At 47.8% G+C, this 21,152-nt stretch overlaps 1 protein-coding gene across 2 annotated transcripts; it reads left to right on the top strand.

Moving 5' to 3' along the window:
- Positions 1–9,348: 9,348 nt before the first annotated feature.
- Positions 9,349–20,665, top strand: LOC141201534 (uncharacterized). 2 transcript variants are annotated; one of them, XM_073663534.1, is made up of 9 exons: positions 9,349–9,432; positions 9,752–9,931; positions 10,709–10,832; positions 12,579–12,676; positions 12,755–12,833; positions 14,421–14,518; positions 14,641–14,758; positions 18,562–19,065; positions 19,150–20,665. In XM_073663534.1, the coding sequence occupies exons 1-9, from the start codon at positions 9,349–9,351 to the stop codon at positions 20,607–20,609; spliced, it is 2,745 nt and encodes a 914-aa protein (XP_073519635.1). In that variant the 3' UTR covers positions 20,610–20,665. The 2 variants fall into 2 exon arrangements, with proteins under 2 accessions (XP_073519635.1, XP_073519636.1); XM_073663535.1 differs by lacking the exons at positions 12,755–12,833; positions 14,421–14,518 and having other exon boundaries at positions 18,562–19,033; positions 19,202–20,665.
- Positions 20,666–21,152: the final 487 nt, after the last annotated feature.

Here is a 21,152-nt window from a genome sequence, read left to right as displayed (position 1 = left end):
CAACACTGATTGACAATCAATTTCACATGCTGTTGTGCAAATGGAATAGACAATAGATGGAAATTATTGTCAATTATCCAGACACCCTCAATAAAGGAGTAGTTCTGCAGGTGGGGACCACAGACCACATCTCCGTACCAATACTTTCTGGCTGATGTTTTGGTCACTTTTGAATGTTGGTTGTGCTTTCACACTCGTGGTAGCATGAGACAGACTCTACAACCCACAGAAGTTGCTCAGGTAGTGCAGCTCATCCAGGATGGCACATCAATGCGAACTGTGGCAAGAAGGTTTGCTGTGTCTGTCAGCGTAGTGTCCAGAGGCTGGAGGCGGTACCAGGAGACAGGCCAGTACACCAGGAGAGGGGAGGGGAGTGGAGGGGGCCGTAGGAGGGCAACAACCCAGCAGCAGGACCGCTACCTCCGCCTTTGTGCAAGGAGGAGCACTGCCAGAGCCCTGCAAAATTACCTCCAGCAGGCCACAAATGTGCATGTGTCTGCACAAACGGTTAGGAGCCGACTCCATAAAGGTGGTATGAGGGCCCGACGTCCACAGATGGGGGTTGTGCTCAGAGCCCAACACCATGCAGGACGCTTGGCATTTGCCATAGAACACCAGGATTGGCAAAGTCGCCACTGGCGCCCTCTCCTCTTCACAGATGAAAGCAGGTTCACACGAAGCACATGTGACAGACGTGACAGAGTCTGGAGACGCCGTGGAGAGCGATCTGCTGCCTGCAACATCCTTCAGCATGACCGGTTTGGCAGTGGGTCAGTAATGGTGTGGGGTGGCATTTCTTGGAGGGCCGCACAGCCCTCCATGTGCTCGCCAGAGGTAGCCTGACTGCCATTAGGTACCGAGATGAGATCCTCTGACCCCTTGTGAGACCATATGCTGGTGCGGTTGGCCCTGGGTTCCTCCTAATGCAGGACAATGCCAGACCTCATGTGGCTGGAGTGTGTCAGCAGTTCCTGCAAGATGAAGGCATTGAAGCTATGGACTGGCCCGCCCATTCCCCAGACCTGAATCCGATTGAGCACATCGGGGACATCATGTCTCGCTCCATCCACCAACGTCACGTTGCACCACAGACTGTCCAGGAGTTGGCGGATGCTTTAGTCCAGGTCTGGGAGGAGATCCCACAGGAGACCATCCGCAACCTCATCAGGAGCATGCCCAGGCGTTGTAGGGAAGTCATACAGGCACATGGAGGCCACACACAATACTGACCCTCATCAGGAGCATGCCCAGGCGTTGTAGGGAGGTCATACAGGCACGTGGAGGCCACACACCATACTGAGCCTCATTGTGACTTGTTTTAAGGACATTACATTAAAGTTGGATCAGCCTGTAGTGTGTTTTTCCACTTTCATTTTGGGGGTGACTCCAAATCCAGGCCTCCATTGGTTAATAAATGTGATTTCCATTGATGCTTTTTGTGTGATTTTGTTATCAGCACATTCAACTTTGTACAGAACAAAGTATTCAATGAGAATATTTCATTCATTCAGATCTAGGATGGGTTATTTCAGTGTTCCCTTTATTTTTTTGAGCAGTGTATATACACAAAAATGAAAAAACGTCCATAACAAAGTATATTAACTATCAAATAAAATATGTAATTTTACACCAATACACATCGCCACAAATATATATATAGGAAATGCGAAAAAAACAATCATTTTTATTTATATAGCGCCAACATATTCCGCAGCACTTTACAATTAAGCGGGGACATGTACAGACAATAAATTCAATACAAGGTAAGACAGTTTAAACAGTTACATTAGGAGCGAGGGTCCGGCCGCTCGCACGCTTACAATCTACAAGGGAATGGGGGGGGACACAATAGGTGAAAAGTGCTTGTTATTTCAGGTCTGACAATTATAATAAATAGGGATTTTCATATAAAGCTGCATGATCCGGTCATCAGCCCGTATGTATAAGTGCAATAATCAAGTATCGAGTGCAGTTATCGTGTGCATGGAGGGTGTGGAGACAGATGAATAGTAGGGAGCAGATTCTGAATAATATTTAGAAGGAGGGGACAGGGGAAAGTTAATTTACTGAGTAGTTGAGGTGGTTGGCTTGTTTAAAGAGATGGGTTTTAAAAGCGCGCTTGAAGACATGGGGGCTAGGCATCAGTCGGATCGTCTGGGGTAGAGCATTCCAGAGAACTGGTGCAGCATGAGAGAAGTCTTGGAGACGGAGGTGCGAGGTTCGGATTATGAGGGATGTTAGGTCATTTGTAGAACGGAGGGCACGTGTAGGGCGATAGATAGAGATGAGAGAGGAGATATAAGGCGGTGCAGAACTGTGGAGAGCTTTGTGGGTGAGACCGATGAGTTTATATTTGATCCTGTAGCGAATGGGTAACCATTGTAATGACTGGCACAAGATGGAAGCATCGGTGAAGCGGCTGGACAGAAATACGACATTGGCTGTCGCATTCGGGACGGATTGGAGAGGAGAAAGTTTGGTAAGAGTGAGACCGATCAGAAGAGAGTTGCAGTAGTCCAGACGGGAGTGAATAAGAGCGACAGTAAGAGTTTTAGCAGTTTCAAAGGTGAGAAAAGGAAGGATTCTGGAGATGTTTTTAAGATGCAGGTGACAAGAGCGAGTGAGTGATCGGATATAGGCAGTAAAGGAAAGGTTAGTGTCGAATATGACTCCAAGGCAGCGGCCGTGCTGCTTGGGGGTTATGGTTGAACCATCCAAGGTAATTTCGATGTTAGGTAGAGTTGGGTTAGTAGAGGGGAGAAACACAAGAAGTTCAGTTTTGGAGAGATTCAGTTTAAGATAGAGGGAGGACATGATGTTAGAGACAGCAGACAGTCAATCCTTGGTATTTTGTATTAGGGTAGGGGTGATGTCAGGTGAAGAGGTGTATAGTTGGGTGTCGTCAGCATAGAGATGATACTGGAAACCAAATCTGCTGATTGTTTGTCCAATAGAGGCAGTGTATAGAGAGAAGAGGAGGGGGCCTAGGACTGAGCCCTGCGGGACCCCGATAGTAAGGGGATGAGGAGGGGAAGAGGAGCCAGCAAAAGATACAGTGAAGGAGCGGTCAGAGAGGTAGGAGAACCAGGAGAGAACAGTGTCCTTGAAGCCGATAGAGAGGAGCATAGTGAGGAGAAGCTGGTGATCCACAGTGTCAAATGCAGCAGAGAGATCCAGGAGAATCAGCAGGGAGCAGTGACCTTTGGATTTAGCTGTTCGTAGATCATTAGAGACTTTGGTGAGGGCAGTTTCAGTGGAGTGTAAGGAGCGGAAACCAGATTGTAGAGGGTCGAGGAGAAAGTTATCTGAGAGATAGCGGATTAGACGGGAGTGGACCAAGCGTTCCAGGAGTTTAGAGATGAAAGGAAGATTAGAGACGGGTCTGTAGTTAGCAGTGCAGTTCTGGTCCAGGGATGGCTTTTTAAGTAAAGGGGTTATGATAGCATGTTTAAATGAGGAGGGAAAGATACCTTACGAAAGAGAGAGGTTAAATATTTTAGTCAGGTGAGTGGTGACCACCGGTGAGAGAGACTGCAGGAGATGTGAGGGAATGGGGTCACTGTTGCAGGTTGTAGGTCGAGAAGAAGTGAGAAGCTGGGTAACTACTTCTTCTGTAACAGGCTCAAAGATGGCTAGTGAGCTTGAAGTGCGGCAGGGAAAGGGATCCAGGCACTGAGGAGATTGGGCTGAGATGTCCTGATGGATGTGGTTGATTTTTTCTAGGAAATAAGTGGCCAGATCCTCACCGCTGAGGTTGGTGGTGGGGGCCTGTGCATTAGGTTTCAGGAGGGAGTTTAAGGTTTCAAAAAGTCATTTTGGATTGTTGGACAGTGAAGTGATGAGGGTGGTGAAGTAGGATTGTTTGGCCAGATGAAGGGCAGAGTTATAGGTTTTGAGCATGAATTCATAGTGGATGAAGTCCTCTGCTAAAAGAGATTTTCTCCACTGAAGCTCAGCACACCTTGAGCAACGCTGAAGAAAACGTATTTGCATTGTGTGCCAGAGCTGCCGTTGTCTGTGTCGGGTCTTTCTGCGTGTAGAAGGTGCTGCTTCATCTAGGGCGCTCTTCAGTGTATTATTGTAGTGTGACAATGCCAAGTCCGGGCAGGAGAGGGAGGAGATGGGGGCTGAAGATGTGTGGAGATTGTCCATAAGCTGCTGGGTATTAATGGTACGTATATTCCTATAAGTGAGGTAAGTGGGGGTGTCCCGGGTGAGGAGACGGTTCTTGACAGAGAAGGAAAGAAGGTTGTGGTCCGACAGCGGGAGAGGGGAGTTAGTAAAGTCATGCAGCGAGCAGAGACGGGAGAAAACCAGGTCCAGAGTATTCCCGTCTTCATGCGTAGCAGAGTTAGTAACCTGTGAGAGGCCGAATGAGGGGGTTAGAGAAAGTAGATGAGAGGCAGATTGGGAGAGGGGATCATTGATGGGGATGTTAAAGTCTCCCATGATGATGGTGGGGATGTCACAGGATAGAAAGTGAGGAAGCCAGGTGGCAAAGTGATCCAGTAACTGGCGGCAGGAGCCTGGAGGGCGATACACAACCGCCACTCACAGGGAGAAGGGTTTTAAGAGTCTGACGGTGTGGACTTCAAAGGAAGGAAACATAAGTGAGGGAACTGGGGGGATGACCTGGAAAGCACATTGTGGTGAAAGGAGCAAACCAACACCTCCACCTTGTCTGTTCTCAGGTTTGGCGGTATGCAAAAATTTCAGCCCACCAAATGAGAGAGCAGCAGCTGCGGTGGTGTCTGAATGCTGGATCCAGGTTTCTGTAATAGCCAGAAGGTGAAGGGAATTAGAGAGGAAAAAATCGTGAGTGTAAGTTAGTAACACACAGACCGTGCGTTACAGAGAGCATAGTGGAAAGCAATAGGAGAGGGCATGCACTGAATGTTAATAAGATTAGCAGGGTTTCTATATGCCGCTGGAGGAGAGTGGTGTATGCTAGTACACGGAGGCCCAGGGTTGGGAGAGATGTTGCCAGCGACTAGGAGAAGGAGAAAAAAGAGAAAGAGCAGGTGGTGCAATGATTTGTATGAACATTTTGCGTGCTGTATGGAGGTAGTGGATGGTTTGGAGTGGGTGAGAAATGTCAGTAGAGCTTCAGAGTTATACATGGGAGAGGGGAGAAGGGAGGGGTGGATATGGAGAGAGTGCACAGAATGTGTTAAAGGGCGGACGAGATGTGAGAAAGCAGAAGTTAAAACAAGTAAGATAATAATCATCGTACCATTTAACAGTGATCAGGTCATAGAAGGGTTATGGATTTAGAATTGCTTTCATTTGTCATTGGGTGAATATTTTAATATCTGAACGGACGACTAAATTATCAGCATTAGAACATTTTAATAACATTTTATAAAATTAAAAAAATAGGAGAAAAAAATAATAATTAAAATATTAAAAATTTGCCAGACCCTCATCACAAGATGGCGCTGAGAACTCTGCACAACAACATGGAGAGGAGGAGATGGCGCGGGAGGATGCTGAGGCTGAGTCGCACCCGGAAGAACCTGAGCCTACGTAAAGACAGGTATCTGTACAACTCCGCTCTGCTATACAAGACAGGCAGAGTCGCACCCGGGAGAACCTGAGCCTACGTAAAGACAGGTATCTGTACAACTCCGCTCTGCTATACAAGACACAGACGTATCTCTTAGGCCGGGGTCCCACTAGCGTACGGTATGCGATGCGAGACCCCCCGATGCGATATGCTAATGACACTCGCTGCTGCTCTGCTGCGAGCGGGAGCCGAATGTCAGTGCTCCATGCTCTGATCCTCTCGCACGGCTGCGGAGGGGACGGGGAAATCACTATCTCCATCTCCTCTGCTGCTGGCATTGGCGGGAATCGCACTGCATTCGGGTGGTATCTGAGTGCAGCACGATGTTTCACACGCAGCTGTAGATTATATGGGTGCGTGCGATCCGATCGGAGCTGGAAAACAAAACGCCGCTGAGCAGAGAATCCGAGGATTACTGGGTACGGACGCAGTCTGGGGTTTTATCGGATTGAAGTGAGAGCGAGCCCTGACTGGGGAAACAGGTGAACTTACTATAGATGTGGACCTGATGAGACTACTGGACTTACAAAACCTCCGGGAGCAGAGAAATCCTCATCACTGGAGAAAGCGGCCACTATGTGACGTCAGAGGGAGGAGGAGTCGGAGGAGCGACTGCGCCGGGATCATCTGCAGATCTGGGCGGGGCAATGACCCCTGAGGGGGAGGAGCTGCGGTGACGTCATCACTGTCACATGACCGCAGCCTCATCACAGCTCCTTCACCATTATAATAACTTTATAGTTTATAGAATCATTACAGTCTGTGAGGAAACACTGCGAGAGCCAATCACCACCCGAAGCCCCGCCCCCTGATCACATGGCGGTGACGTCACCACAGGTCCTTCACCGCTTCTCTCCTGAGCTCCACCCCCTGATCACATGGCGGTGACGTCATCACAGTTCCTTCACCACTTCTCTCCTGAGCTCCGCCCCCTGATCACATGGCGGTGACGTCAACACAGGTCCTTCACAGCTTCTCTCCTGAGCCCCGCCCCCTGATCATATGGCGGTGACGTCACCACAGGTCCTTCACCACTTCTCTCCTGAGCTCCGCCCCCTGATCACATGGCGGTGACGTCACCACAGGTCCTCCCGCTCTCAGTGCAGCAGCTCCGTCCTGGCTGTGCGCAGCTCTTGCTCTCTGGTATCAGCCAGCAGCAGGTTTCCGCTTCCCGCCATTCCGGTGAGATTACAGGGAGGGTTTGTGGTGAATCTGTGAGAGGAGAGTGTGGGGTGAGATCAGAGCTGTTCCTGTGGAGGCTCCTGCTCCATGTGACTGCGGCTCCTCAGTGTTGTATGGGGGATGTGCAGCGGCTCCTCCTCACCTCACCGCCCCCGCTGGAGGTGGAGTTACCACGGTGACCGCCCCCGCTGGAGGTGGAGTTACCACGGTGACCGTCCCCCGCTGGAGGTGGAGTTACCACAGTGACCGTCCCCCGCTGGAGGTGGAGTTACCACGGTGACCGTCCCCCGCTGGAGGTGGAGTTACCACGATGACCGTCCCCCGCTGGAGGTGGAGTTACCACGGTGACCGCCCCCCGCTGGAGGTGTAGATACCACGGTGACCGTCCCCCGCTGGAGGTGGAGTTACCACGGTGACCGTCCCCCGCTGGAGGTGGAGTTACCACGGTGACCGTCCCCCGCTGGAGGTGGAGTTACCACGGTGACCGTCCCCCGCTGGAGGTGGAGTTACCACGGTGACCGTCCCCCGCTGGAGGTGGAGTTACCACGGTGACCGTCCCCCGCTGGAGGTGGAGTTACCACGGTGACCGTCCCCCGCTGGAGGTGGAGTTACCACGGTGACCGTCCCCCTCTGGAGGTGGAGTTACCACGGTGACCGTTCCCCGCTGGAGGTGGAGTTACCACGGTGACCGTCCCCCGCTGGAGGTGGAGTTACCACGGTGACCGCCCCCGCTGGAGGTGGAGTTACCACGGTGACCGTCCTCCGCTGGAGGTGGAGTTACCACGGTGACCGTCCCCTGCTGGAGGTGGAGTTACCACGGTGACCGTCCCCCGCTGGAGGTGGAGTTACCACGGTGACCGTCCCCCTCTGGAGGTGGAGTTACCACGGTGACCGTCCCCGCTGGAGGTGTAGTTACCATGGTGACCGTCCCCCGCTGGAGGTGGAGTTACCACGGTGACCGTCCCCGCTGGAGGTGGAGTTACCACGGTGACCGTCCCCCGCTGGAGGTGGAGTTACCACGGTGACCGTCCCCCGCTGGAGGTGGAGTTACCACGGTGACCGTCCCCGCTGGAGGTGGAGTTACCACGGTGACCGTCCCCGCTGGAGGTGGAGTTACCACGGTGACCGTCCCCCGCTAGAGGTGGAGTTACCACGGTGACCGTCCCCGCTGGAGGTGGAGTTACCACGGTGACCGTCCCCCGCTGGAGGTGGAGTTACCACGTTGACCGTCCCCCGCTGGAGGTGTAGTTACCACGTTGACCGTCCCCCGCTGGAGGTGTAGTTACCACGGTGACCGCCCCCGCTGGAGGTGGAGTTACCACGGTGACCTTCCGCCGCTGGAGATGGAGTTACCACGGTGACCGTCCCCCGCTGGAGGTGGAGTTACCACGGTGACCGTCCCCCGCTGGAGGTGGAGTTACCACGGTGACCGCCCCCGCTGGAGGTGGAGTTACCACGGTGACCGTCCCCCGCTAGAGGTGGAGTTACCACGGTGACCGTCCCCCGCTGGAGGTGGAGTTACCACGGTGACCGTCCCCGCTGGAGGTGTAGTTACCACGGTGACCGTCCCCCGCTGGAGGTGGAGTTACCACGTTGACCGTCCCCCGCTGGAGGTGTAGTTACCACGGTGACCGCCCCCGCTGGAGGTGGAGTTACCACGGTGACCTTCCCCCGCTGGAGATGGAGTTACCACGGTGACCGTCCCCCGCTAGAGGTGGAGTTACCACGGTGACCGCCCCCGCTGGAGGTGGAGTTACCACGGTGACCGCCCCCCGCTGGAGGTGTAGTTACCACGGTGACCGTCCCCCGCTGGAGGTGGAGTTACCACGTTGACCGTCCCCCGCTGGAGGTGGAGTTACCACGGTGACCTTCCCCCGCTGGAGATGGAGTTACCACGGTGACCGCCCCCCGCTGGAGGTGGAGTTACCACGGTGACCATCCCCCGCTGGAGGTGGAGTTACCACGGTGACCGCCCCCGCTGGAGGTGGAGTTACCACGGTGACCGTCCCCCGCTGGAGGTGGAGTTACCACGGTGACCGTCCCCCGCTAGAGGTGGAGTTACCACGGTGACCGTCCCCCGCTGGAGGTGGAGTTACCACGGTGACCGTCCCCCGCTGGAGGTGGAGTTACCACGGTGACCGCCCCCGCTGGAGGTGTAGTTGCCACGGTGACCGCCCCCGCTGGAGGTGTAGTTACCACGGTGACCGACCCCCGCTGGCGCTGTAGTTACCACGATGACCGCCCCCGCTGGCGCTGTAGTTGCCACGGTGACCGCCCCCGCTGGAGGTGTAGTTACCACGGTGACCGACCCCCGCTGGCGCTGTAGTTACCACGATGACCGCCCCCGCTGGCTGTGTAGTTACCACGATGACCGTCCTTCTGCGAGGCTGATAATGAGCGGTCAGATCGGCGGAGGAGGTCGCGGTGGAGTTTGTGGCTTTTCCTCCAGATTCTTCCTGATAAATGTCGGATATTTAGGGCAGAATTCAGTGATTGTTGTTATATCGTCCCCTGTGATCTCCATCTTCTCCTTTATCATGAAGACGCCGGCAGGACGAGATCCCTCCAGCTGATCCAGTGCTCATCCCTCCTTCTCCTGAATGACCCCGAGGATGGACGAGGACGAGACCACCAGAAGATTATTACACTTCACCCTGGAGATCATCTCCCTGCTGAGCGGAGAGGTAACTCCTCTACATTTCTATCAGCTTTATTGTGTTATGTAACAAGTCCGACATCGGGAAGAGGAAATCCAGAAGAGGAAGAGAAGGATTCTTTACTGTAAGAGCAGTGATTGTGTGCAGCTCTCTGCCAGGAGGAGTTGTCATGGGGATTCCCTATAAGAGCTGTAGAGGGGCCTGGATGTCTGTCCTGAGTGTAATAATATTCCAGGTTATGGCCCCAGATTACTGGAGACGGTTATTGATCCCGGGATTTCTACTGATTGTCAGATCTGGAGTCGGGAAGGAATTCTTCTCCCTAAGTGTCTCTCTCCATACACAGGATTACACAATAGTGAGGAAGACACCGGGGGAGGGTGTGACTCCCATCATCCATCTCCAGGAGTCAGGAGGGCGGAGCCCGGACCCCATCACAGAGCCTCCCCCGCACCCCCTGATACATGAGAGGAAGAGGAAGATCCTAGAGCTCAGCAACAAGATGATTGAGCTGCTGAGCAGAGAGGTGACTGCTGGGACATTATACAGGACAGCACTGTAGGATTCTGGGTGATGAGCGGAGAGGTGACTGCTGGGACATTATACAGGACGGCACTGGAGGATTCCGGGTGATGATAGGAGAGGTGACTGCTGGGACATTATACAGGACAGCACTGGAGGATTCTGGGTGATGAGCGGAGAGGTGACTGCTGAGACATTATAGAGGACAGCACTGGAGGATTCTGGGTGATGACCGGAGAGGTGACTGCTGGGACATTATACAGGACAGCCCTGGAGGATTTTGGGTGATGACCGGAGAGGTGACTGCTGGGACATTATACTGGACGGCACTGGAGGTTTCTGGGTGATGACCGGAGAGGTGACTGCTGGGACATTATACAGGACAGCACTGAAGGATTCTGGGTGATGACCGGAGAGGTGACTGCTGGGACATTATACAGGACAGCACTGGAGGATTCTGGGTGATGACCGGAGAGGTGACTGCTGGGACATTATACAGGACAGTACTGGAGGATTCTGGGTGATGAGCGGAGAGATGACTGCTGGGACATTATACAGGACAGCACTGGAGGATTCTGGGTGATGAGCGGAGAGGTGACTGCTGGGACATTATACAGGACAGCACTGGAGGATTCTGGGTGATGACCGGAGAGGTGACTGCTGGGACATTATACAGGACAGCACTGGAGGATTCTGGGTGATGACTGGAGAGGTGACTGCTGGGACATTATACTGGACAGCACTGGAGGATTCTGGGTGATGGCGGTGTCGTTGTTGTCAGGTTCCTATAAGGTGTCAGGACGTCGCTGTCTATCTCTCCATGGAGGAGTGGGAGTATCTAGAAGGACACCAGGATCGGTACCAGGAGGTGATGATGGAGGAGCTCCGGCCTCGGACATCACCAGGTGAGAGGAGACTCTTGTTGGCTCCGGGGGATGTGATGACGTCTCTCAGCCTCGTCCTATAATAGATGATTTTTCTCCAGACTTGCTCTGGTTTTCTCTACATTTTCTCACAGCTTTCATTCCCTGATTCTTCTCTTCTGATCTGTGAGTCGCGGTTTCTCCGCTGTCGTCTTCATCAGTCTTGAGTCTTCGTCTTCGGCGGCTTCTTTCAGAATCTTTCACCTTCCTTAGAGCATCGGTCTCATTTTGTCTGCAGATGTCCCAGCGCTTCTGTCCGTTCTCTCCTGTGAGATCTTTCGGTACCTGAGTCTGTCGTGGATTGTTACTCAGCAGAGTCGGGGTTAATTTACTGATGATTTTCCCCCTAATCCGCTGTCGCTTGTCCGTCCCTCTGAATCGGTGCCGGCTCAATGTCGTCATCAGTCGTGGTCGGGCTTCTGGCTTTTTGGGTTTTGTTTCTCAGCATTTATTGGGCGGTAAGAACGACTTCGCTGCCATTTTCAGAACTGTTCCTGACACCCATCACTTTATCTTCCGTTATCGGAGCTGTGTGAGGGCTTCTCTTCTTGAATGGCCGTTGACCTTTTTATTGGTGACTTTTTTTGATCATTGTTTTTTCATTGCAGTTTTGGGGAGGTGTTTCTGATGTGTTTTTTTCTTTTGGCGTTTACCATGTGCAATAAATCCTGACTTGAAAATGCCAAATAATAATATATATATGTGTGTGTGTATATGTATGTAGATAGATTAGATAGGTAGATTTATTTTTATAAAACAAAAACATTTGTTCTAATTTTGGGAGACAAAGCAAAAATAATGGGGACTTCAATCTGAGATCCTGGTCTGGTGATAATAAAAAGTGTAAGTCTCCCTTACAGGGATGTTTGTTCAGTAGAATATGTATTATGGAGCTTTTCTGTGGAGTCTGACCAGACAATCTCTCCTTGGCTCCCCGTGTGCATCAGTAAGTGCCCATGACCCCGGTGCCGGCTCTCTAGTTGTCCTTTCTACACAGTGATGGGCACTAACCGCTGTGTACCGGGTGCTCCCCACAACACCGTCCTTCCGGGTTCTGTGACTTCGTACGTTAGTCGTACATGTGCCCTTTTTTCCTCCTTTAGAGACAAACGCTACATTTGCTGCCTATTTTAGTGTTTATACCGAGGCGAATGTTGAGATTTATCTCTATTTAAAGAAGAAGAAAAATGCGGTAACCCGTCTTTTAATAGGAGGAAGTCAGGTTCTCTCCTCTGAGTGATCCCAGAGGATCCTTTCCAGGAGGGAGGCCGTGTCCTCATGGTGACATCATGAGCTCTCAAAAATACAATCACTGGTAAATGGTCACCGTCCTTCCCCCAATCTCCATACAGTGAATTAGGAGAGAAGAAACCGATGGATAGAAATGTGGAGCTTTCTCCAGCTCCTCTGTGGTTCCATCCCTGGAGACGAAACTTGGAGAAGTTGTGTTTTTTAGTACGGCTCCTCCATCTGACTGACGAGGGTCTTCTCTGTCCCTCTCCTCAGGGTCCTCATCCTCCGAGTGCAGGGCATTAGGCTTTGGCCTCGCTGATTATCACTTCATACTTGAGGCCACAATGTGCTGGGACCTCGGTACCGGGGGTGAGGACCACAACAATGTAATTTATTCCCTGATACATAAACATAGAATTACTGGTTCTGAGAGACGAGTCTCATATATAGACAGATACACGGCAGGTCATGTATTCAGTCTCTGTGTCTCCACAGATGGATCCAGGAGGAGAAATCCACCAGAGAGATGTCCCCGTCCTCTGTATCCCCAGGACTGTCCAGAGGAGATTCACAACATCCCGGAGGATCATCAGGTAGATGACACTGAAGTCCCCACAACATCTGACCATGAAGTGATGGGACCTGAGCTCATCTTACATTTTTCTTTTTAGGGTGAAGATCTGATTGATATTAAGGTTGAGGTTATACATGGAGCACAAGAGGCGACTGCAATATGGGCCGATCAGCAGGGTGAGGAGGGGAGACTGTCATGTCTGTTCTGTGGTCATCTACTACTACTTCCATCATTGCATGACACAATCTACAGTGGAATGTAAAAGTTTGGGCACCCCTGGCCAAATTCCTGTTATTGTGACCAGTTAAGCAAGTTAAAGATGAAATGATCTCTAAAAGACCTAAAGTTAAAGATGACACATTTCCTTTGTATTACCCTTGGACATTTGTGTGCTCAGATAACTTTGACCAATGATTCAGATCTTACTTAGCCTGTTAGGGTTATGGCTCGTTCACTATCATCGTTAGGAAAGGCCAGGTGATGCAAATTTCCAGCTTTATAAAAACACAGCTTACTCTAACATTGTGCCAAAATAACCGCAGCCAGGGCTTCTTCTAATCCGCTGTCTAGCACTCTAAAAATGGTGGAGGCCCAGAAAGCAGGAGAAAGCTATGAGCAAAGCATTTTCAAGTTGCCCTTTCCTTGGTTCAAAATGTAATAAAGAAATGGTAGTTAACAGAAACAGTGGAGGTCAAGATAAGGTCTGGAAGACCAAGCAAATTTTCAGTAGGATTGCTAGAGAGGCAAATCAGAACCCCCACTTGACTGAAAATGACCTTCAGAAAGATTTAGCAGACTCTGAAGTTGTGGAACATTGTTGTACTCTTCAGAGACACCTGCACAAATATGGCCTTCATGGAAGAGTCATCAGAAGAAAACCTCTCCTGCGACCTCACCATAAAATTCAGCGTCAGAAGTATGCAAAAGTACATCTAAGAAGGTCTGATGCATTTTGTAAACAAGTCTTGTGGACCGATGAGGTTAAAGTAGAGCAATGATCAAAGTTGTGTGGAGAAAAAAGGGCACAGAATTTTAGTAAAAGAACATGGTGGTGGATCAATCCTGCTTTGGGGTTGTGTTGCAGCCAATGGCACAGGGAACGGTTAGAGGGAAGAATGGATTCCATGAAATTTCAGCAAATTCTTGATACATACATAATACCATCTGCAAAAAAGCTGAACGTAAAAAGAGGATGGCTTCTACAAATGGATAATGATACTATACTAAACACATGTCAAAATCCACAATAGACGACCTCAAAAGGCGCAAGCTGAAGGTTTTACAATGGCCCTCACAGTCCCCTGATCTGAACATCATTGAAAATCTGTGGCTAGACCTCAAAATAGCAGACGATGCAAGACGACCCAAGAATCTCACAGAACTGGAAGAATTCTCCAAAGAAGAATGAATGAAAATCCCTCAAACAAGAATTGAAAGACTATTGTCTGGCTACAAAAAGCATTTACAAGCTGTGATACTTTCAGAAGGGGGGCGCTACTAGGTGCTAACCTTGCCGGGTGCCAAAACTTTTGCATTTGCCCATTTTGCCTTATTGAATTTTTTTTTAAATGTAAAAGATGAAAATATATATAATTTATTATTTATTGTTTTGCCTTAAATACAAAGGAAATGTCATCTGTAACTTTAGGCCGTTTAGAGATTATTTCATCTTCAACTTAACTGTTCACAATAACAGTAATTTTGACCATTGGTGCCCAAACTTTTACATGTCATTGTATTCTGTCACTATGTGTCTCCTACAGATGGACTCATGGAAAGAAATCCACCAGAGAGATGTCCCCGTCCTCTGTATCCCCAGGACTGTCCAGAGGAGAATCACAACATCCCGGAGAGTCATCAGGTAGACGGCGCTGAGCCCTGTACCGGATCTGTATATGGGGGGACATTTCTGATCGAGGTCATAGATGTCACAGATTTTGGTGGCTTCTTGTATTGTGCTGATTGTTACATCTGATATATCAGGAGGAAGATCCAACTAAGAATAAAGTGAAGGACGAGACAGAAGAAGAAGCGATGACGAGGGAGGATCAGCCGTGTGTGAGTGACGGGAAGGAGGAGATTCCTGTAGATGTTTCCACAGGTGTGTAATAATGTCCGGCGTGTGATGATGATGATGACCGGCGTGTGATGATGATGATTAGCGGTGTGTGATGATCATGACTGGCGTATGACGATGATGATTGGCATGTGACTATGATTAGCGGCGTGTGATGATGATGACTGGCGTATGACGATGACGATTGGCATGTGACTATGATTAGCGGCGTGTGATGATGATGACTGGCGTATGACGATGATGATTGGCATGTGACTATGATTAGCGGCGCCTGATGATGACCGGTGTATGATATCGTGTGAAGTCTCCGGTGCAGTGAAGCTTTATCCGCCGTCCACATCACAGCAGAAGCGTCCGGTGATGGCGCGGCTGCTCTTGTACAGAGTCCGGTTGCGCACCGATGAATAACTGGGCCGCATTCACACCTCTTCTTAATGATTTAAGAAGCACATTTTTAATTTTCCTAATTGTGTTTTTTAATATTACTTCCATCTTTTATTTTCATATTATTCTTTCACAAGTCTCATGCTGCCATATGAATGACTGAGCTTGCGATTCGGACAGAACCCCGGGGGAAGATTCCGTATAATGAGGCGCTGTGGACGCCGTCTGGCCTATGATCCAGTGATGTCCATCTTTTTCAGCGTGCATAAAAGCGCAGTCGACCAGAGGGTAGACGGAGTCCGATGTAACTCTGCTGCCTCATTATTCTGAATGGATCCCTCGGGGGTGTCATCTGAATCGTGTATTTTGGAGATTTAGATGGAAACCCCGATGTACAGTGGGTACGGAAAGTATTCAGACCCCTTTACATTTTTCACTCTTTGTTTCATTGCAGCTATTTGGTAAGTTCTAAAAAGTTTATTTTTTTCTCATTATAGTCCACTCTGCACCCCATCTTGACTGAAAAAAACAAGAAATGTAGAAATTTTTGCAAATTTATTAAAAAAGAAAAACTGAAATATCACATGGTCATAAGTATTCAGACCCTTTGCTCAGTGTTGAGTAAAAGCCCCTTTTGAGCTAGTACAGCCATGAGTCTTCTTGGGAATGATGCAACAAGTTTTTCACCCCTGGATTTGGGGATCCTCTGCCATTCTTCCTTACAGATCCTCTCCAGTTCCATCAGGTTGGATGGTGAACGTTGGTGGACAGCCATTTTCAGGTCTCTCCAGAGATGCTCAATTGGGTTTAGGTCAGGGCTCTGGCTGGGCCAGTCAAGAATGGTCACAGAGTTGTTCTGAAGCCACTCCTTTGTTATTTTAGCTGTGTGCTTAGGGTCACTGTCTTGTTGGAAGGTGAACCCTCGGCCAAGTCTGAGCTCCAGAGCACTCTGGAAGAGGTTTTCATCCAGGATATCTCTGTACTTGGCTGCTTTCGTGTTTCCTTCAATTGCAACCAGTCATCCTGTCTCTGCAGCTGAAAAATACCCCCATAGCATGATGCTGCCTCCACCATGTTTCACTGTAGGGATTGTATTGGGCAGGTCATGAGCAGTGCCAGGTTTTCTCCACACATACCGCTTAGAATTATCACCAAAAAGTTCTATCTTCGTCTCATCAGACCAGAGAATCTTATTTCTCATAATCTGTGAGTCCTTCATGTGTTTTTGAGCAAACTCTATGCGGGCTTTCATATGTCTTGCACTGAGTAGATCCTTCCATCTGGCCACTCTCCCATAAAGGCCCGACTGGTGGAGGGCTGCAGTGATCGTTGACTTTTGTGAGCTTTCTCCCTACTGCATCGCTGGAGCTCAGCCACAGTGATCTTGGGGTTTTTCTTTACCTCTCCTACCAAGGCTCTTCTCCCACGATTGCTCAGTTTGGCTGGACGGCCAGGTCTAGGAAGACTTCTGGTGGTCCCAAACTTCTTCCATTTAAGGATTATGAAGGCCACTGTGCTCTTAGGAGCCTTGATTAATGCCGAAATTCTTTTGAAACCTTGGCCAGATCTGTGCCTTGCCACAATTCTGTCTCTGAGCTCCTTGGGCAGTTCCTTTGAGCTGATGATTCTCATTTGGTCTGACATGCACTGTGAGCTGTAAGGTCTTATATAGACAGGTGTGTGTCTTTCAAAATCAAGTCCTATAAGTTTAATTAAACTCAGCTGGACTCCAATGAAGGAGTAGAACCATCTCAAGGAGGATCACAAGGAAATGGACAGCATGTGACTTAAATATGAGTGTCTGAGCGAAGGATTTGAATACTTATGACCATGTGATGGGGTGCAGAGTGTACTTTAATGAGAAAAATAAAGGAACTTTTTAGAATTTACTAAATGGCTGCAATGAAACAAAGAGTGAAAAATGTAAAGGGGTCTGAATACTTCCCGTACCCACTGTAAGTGTTCAGCGTACAGCACAGGATAAATATGATCCAAAATGTTCTGTACCCCAAAATGCCACCATTAAGAGCTTCTACTCAACCCACAAAAAACAAGTCCCCACTCAGGTTCATCATCTGTAAACAGTAATATAGGGGGTGTCCATATCACTGGTAGCACAAAGGCTCTGGAAAAGTGACTTGGCTCCCACTTAAAGAAATCCAGTGACATCTGCGCTCCCAAATCCAAATGCCCCCTCCTCCTGGGCCCCACCGTGTGCAGTTAGCATCCACATGTTTGGCATTACTGTAGCGGGGAGAGCCAATTTATTTCTCCAGAAGGCACTAGCTGGGAATCATGTACTGGGCGCTACAACGTAAGGGCACTACAATGTACCGGACACTACAATGTACTGACCACTATAAGGGAATATTTGCATTTTCACTTCACAACATCCATTACTGCTCGTTTCTGGAAAGCACCCATGGAGTCAAATTCATCACTACACCTATAGATACATTTCCATAGGGGTGTAGTTTGCAAACTGGTGTCACTTGAGGGGGGATTCTGCTCTTCTGCCACTTTGGGGCTCTGTATATGGAGTCTGCAAACTGTTCTACTAAAGTTTGTTCTCCAAGAGTCAAATAGCGCTCCTTCCCTCCCGAGTCTCGCCATGTGGCTAAGCAGTACAGTACAGCCACATATGGGGTATTGCCCCGTTCAGCAGAAATTGTGTAACAAATTATGTGGTCATTTTTACCCATTTTCCTTTGTGAAAATGTAAAATCTGGGGCTAAAATAATATTATAGCTGTAAAAATGTAATTTTTTTTTCTTCACCGTTCAATTGTATAACATTTTGTGAATCACAATTACCTTGTATTCATTGGGAAAGTGCGCGGTGGATGCTGGGTGTGACGCACGGGGAAACCCCACCCACAGCCCGGCGTCCACCGCGGGGATCGCATCACCGAGTCATGCCTCACTTGACGTGACATCAGGGGAAGCAAGAGCCGGCTGTAGCCGGGGGTCGCGTGATGCCGGTGAGTGGCCAGCGATAGCGCCGCTCACAGCCAATAAAGACAAAGCAAGATAATTAAAAAAAATCTTCTCTCAATGGGTTAATTACATTGGGGGCATTTTTAATAGTAGTGGACAACTTCTTTAATTACGTGGACACTTTTCTACACTGAGGGCAAGATACGAAGCTTGAGAGAGTGAAATGGCACCGGAGGTACATTAAGGGAACCTGCCATCAATAATTACCACTTAAAGAACTATTTGCTGTCTAATCTCTGCCACCCCTGACTTGTGCCAATGTCACCAGTTTATAAGTGTCATTCACTTTACCCGTCATTGTGTTAATGTTATGGCATGTAGTTGTCCTCCTTATTCCCGGTACTTTCACTGACGAGGGTCTTCATTGTGAGATCCAGAAAATACATTCAGAAATCTCTTTTGTGTTGAAGAAAAAACTCATATCTAATTTATCTTTCATCCTGATAGGAAATCCTTGTGAGAATAACGGTTCATCACTAAATTGTAAAAAAGAAGATATCAGGAAGCACTCTAATGGAGAAAACCTCATCACCCTTCCTGCACCTCCTGGACTTCACAGCACTTCACATTCTTATAATCCTCCTAATCATGAGGAATCATCTCCTGAACAATCTCACATTATTACCAAAAGTCCAGGGGGCAAAATGGATTCAAGATTTCAGAGTGACAAGAAATTTACAAAAAGCTCAGATTTTTTAACACACAGAAAACACAAAGGAAAAAAACCGTACTCCTGTTCAGAATGTGGGAAATGCTTTACATATAAATCACAATTTGTTATACATGAGAGAATTCACACAGGAGAGAAGCCATTTTCTTGTTCGGAATGTGGGAAATGTTTTGGAAGTAAATCAGAGCTTGTTAAACATCAAAGAATTCACACAGGAGAAAAGCCATTTTCATGTTCGGAATGTGGGAAGTCCTTCAAACATAAAGGGGATCTTATTACACATCAGAGAAATCATACAGGGGAGAAGCCATTTTCATGTTCGGAATGTGGGAAATGTTGTAAAAATAAATCAGACCTTGTTAAACATCAAAGAATTCACACAGGAGAAAAGCCGTATTCATGTTTACAATGTGGAAGGTGCTTTACAGAGAAATCACAACTTGTTAAACATCAGAGAATTCACACAGGAGAAAAGCCGTATTCATGTTCAGAATGTGGAAAGTCCTTCACAGGTAAAGGAAGTCTTATTATACATCAGAGAATTCACAGAGGAGAGAAGCCATATTCATGTTCAGAATGTGGGAAATGTTGTAGAAGTAAATCAGACCTTGTTAAACATCAAAGAATTCACACAGGGGAAAAACCTTTTTCATGTTTACAATGTAGAAGGTGCTTTACAGATAAATCACAGTTTGTTATACATCAAAGAATTCACACAGGAGAAAAGCCGTATTCATGTTCAGAATGTGGGAAATGCTTTACATTTAAAGGGAGTCTTATTACACATCAGAAAATTCACACAGGAGAGAAGCCATATTCCTGTTCAGAATGTGGGAAATGCTTTACATTTAAAGGGAGTCTTATTACACATCAGAAAATTCACACAGGAGAGAAGCCGTATTCATGTTCAGACTGTGGGAAATCCTTTACAGATAAAAGGAGTCTTATTCCACATCAGCGACTTCACACAGGAGAGAAGCCATATTCATGTTCAGAATGTGGGAAATGCTTTACAAATAAATGGAATCTTATTAGACATCAGAGAAATCACACAGGAGAAAAAACATTTTCATGTTCACTATGTGAGAAGTCCTTCACAAATAAAGGGAGTCTTATAACACATCAGAGAATTCACACAGGAGAAAAACCATTTTTGTGTTCATTATGTGGGAAGACCTTCACAGCTAAAGGGCATCTTAGTAGACATCAGAACATTCATACTGGAAAGAAGCCATATTCATGTTCAGAATGTGGGAAGTGTTTTAGTTATAAATCAGATCTTGTTAAACATCAGAGAATTCACACAGGAGAAAAGCCGTATTCATGTTCAGAATGTGGGAAATGCTTTACAAATAAAGGGAATCTTATTACACATCAGAAAATTCACACAGGAGAGCAGCCGTATTTATGTTCAGAATGCGGGAAATCTTTTATGTGTAAATCAAATCTTTCTGCTCATAAGAGAATTCATACAGGAGAAAAGCTATTTTTTTGTTCAGAATGTGGGAAATGTTTTATATATAAATCAGCGCTTGTTACACATCAAAGAATTCACACAGGAGAAAAACTTTTTTCATGTTTTCCATGTGGAAGATGCTTCGCAAATAAATCAGAGCTTGTTATACATCAACGAATTCACACAGGAGAAAAGCCGTATTCATGTTCATTCTGTGAGAAATGCTTTACAAAAAAAAATTATCTTGTGCAGCATGAGAGAAGTCACACAGGAGAGAAGCCGTATTTATGTTCAGAATGTGGGAAATCTTTTATACAAAAATCACACCTTGTAAAACATGAGAGAAGTCATACGGGAAAGAAAGTGTAATTATGTTCACTGTGTTTTATAAAGTTTAATAAATATTGTTCAGAATAAATGAGTACACCCCCTTTGATGAGTAAGATTTTATTTAATAGCTCACTGAACACAAGATCAATTTCTACAATTTTGTCAACACTAAGTTTCATAGAACATTTTATTGCAATCAAAACATGAAAGTAATAATATAACTCTCATTACAAAATCTTCAGTTTTACTCAAATTAGTTGATGTAAAAATGAGTACACCCCACATCAAAAGCCACTACCATCTATTATTTTGTATGGCCTCGATAATTTTAAAGGACGGCACCAAGTTTTCTAGGCCTGGAATGAACAAGTTAGTGACAATACTATATCTATCTTTTATCTCTTTTTCGATAACGAGCTCTTAGAGCCTGGATGCTGGATGGAGCGATGACAACTTGTCTCTTCAGAATTCCCCATAGGTGTTTGGTTGGGTTCAGATCAGGAGACATTTGGCCACTGAATCACTGTCACCCTGTTCTTCAGAAATGTAACAGTGGCCTACCAAGGGAACAGAGTGATGGCA

The sequence above is a fragment of the Phyllobates terribilis genome, unplaced genomic scaffold (genome assembly GCF_046119375.1).
Source record: "Phyllobates terribilis strain yellow unplaced genomic scaffold, ASM4611937v1 Scaffold_117__1_contigs__length_5270597, whole genome shotgun sequence".
In the NCBI taxonomy this organism is placed as follows: domain Eukaryota; kingdom Metazoa; phylum Chordata; class Amphibia; order Anura; family Dendrobatidae; genus Phyllobates; species Phyllobates terribilis.
This window is presented reverse-complemented; position numbering and strand designations above follow the sequence as displayed.

Excerpts from the sequence above, each read along its gene's own strand:
- LOC141201534 (XM_073663534.1), top strand. The coding sequence starts at position 9,349 with ATGACCCCGAGGATGGACGAGGACGAGACCACCAGAAGATTATTACAC. Across the intron at positions 9,932-10,708 it reads TTGAGCTGCTGAGCAGAGAG|GTTCCTATAAGGTGTCAGGA; the intron begins GTGACTGCTGGG and ends CGTTGTTGTCAG. Across the intron at positions 12,677-12,754 it reads ACATCCCGGAGGATCATCAG|GGTGAAGATCTGATTGATAT; the intron begins GTAGATGACACT and ends TTTTCTTTTTAG.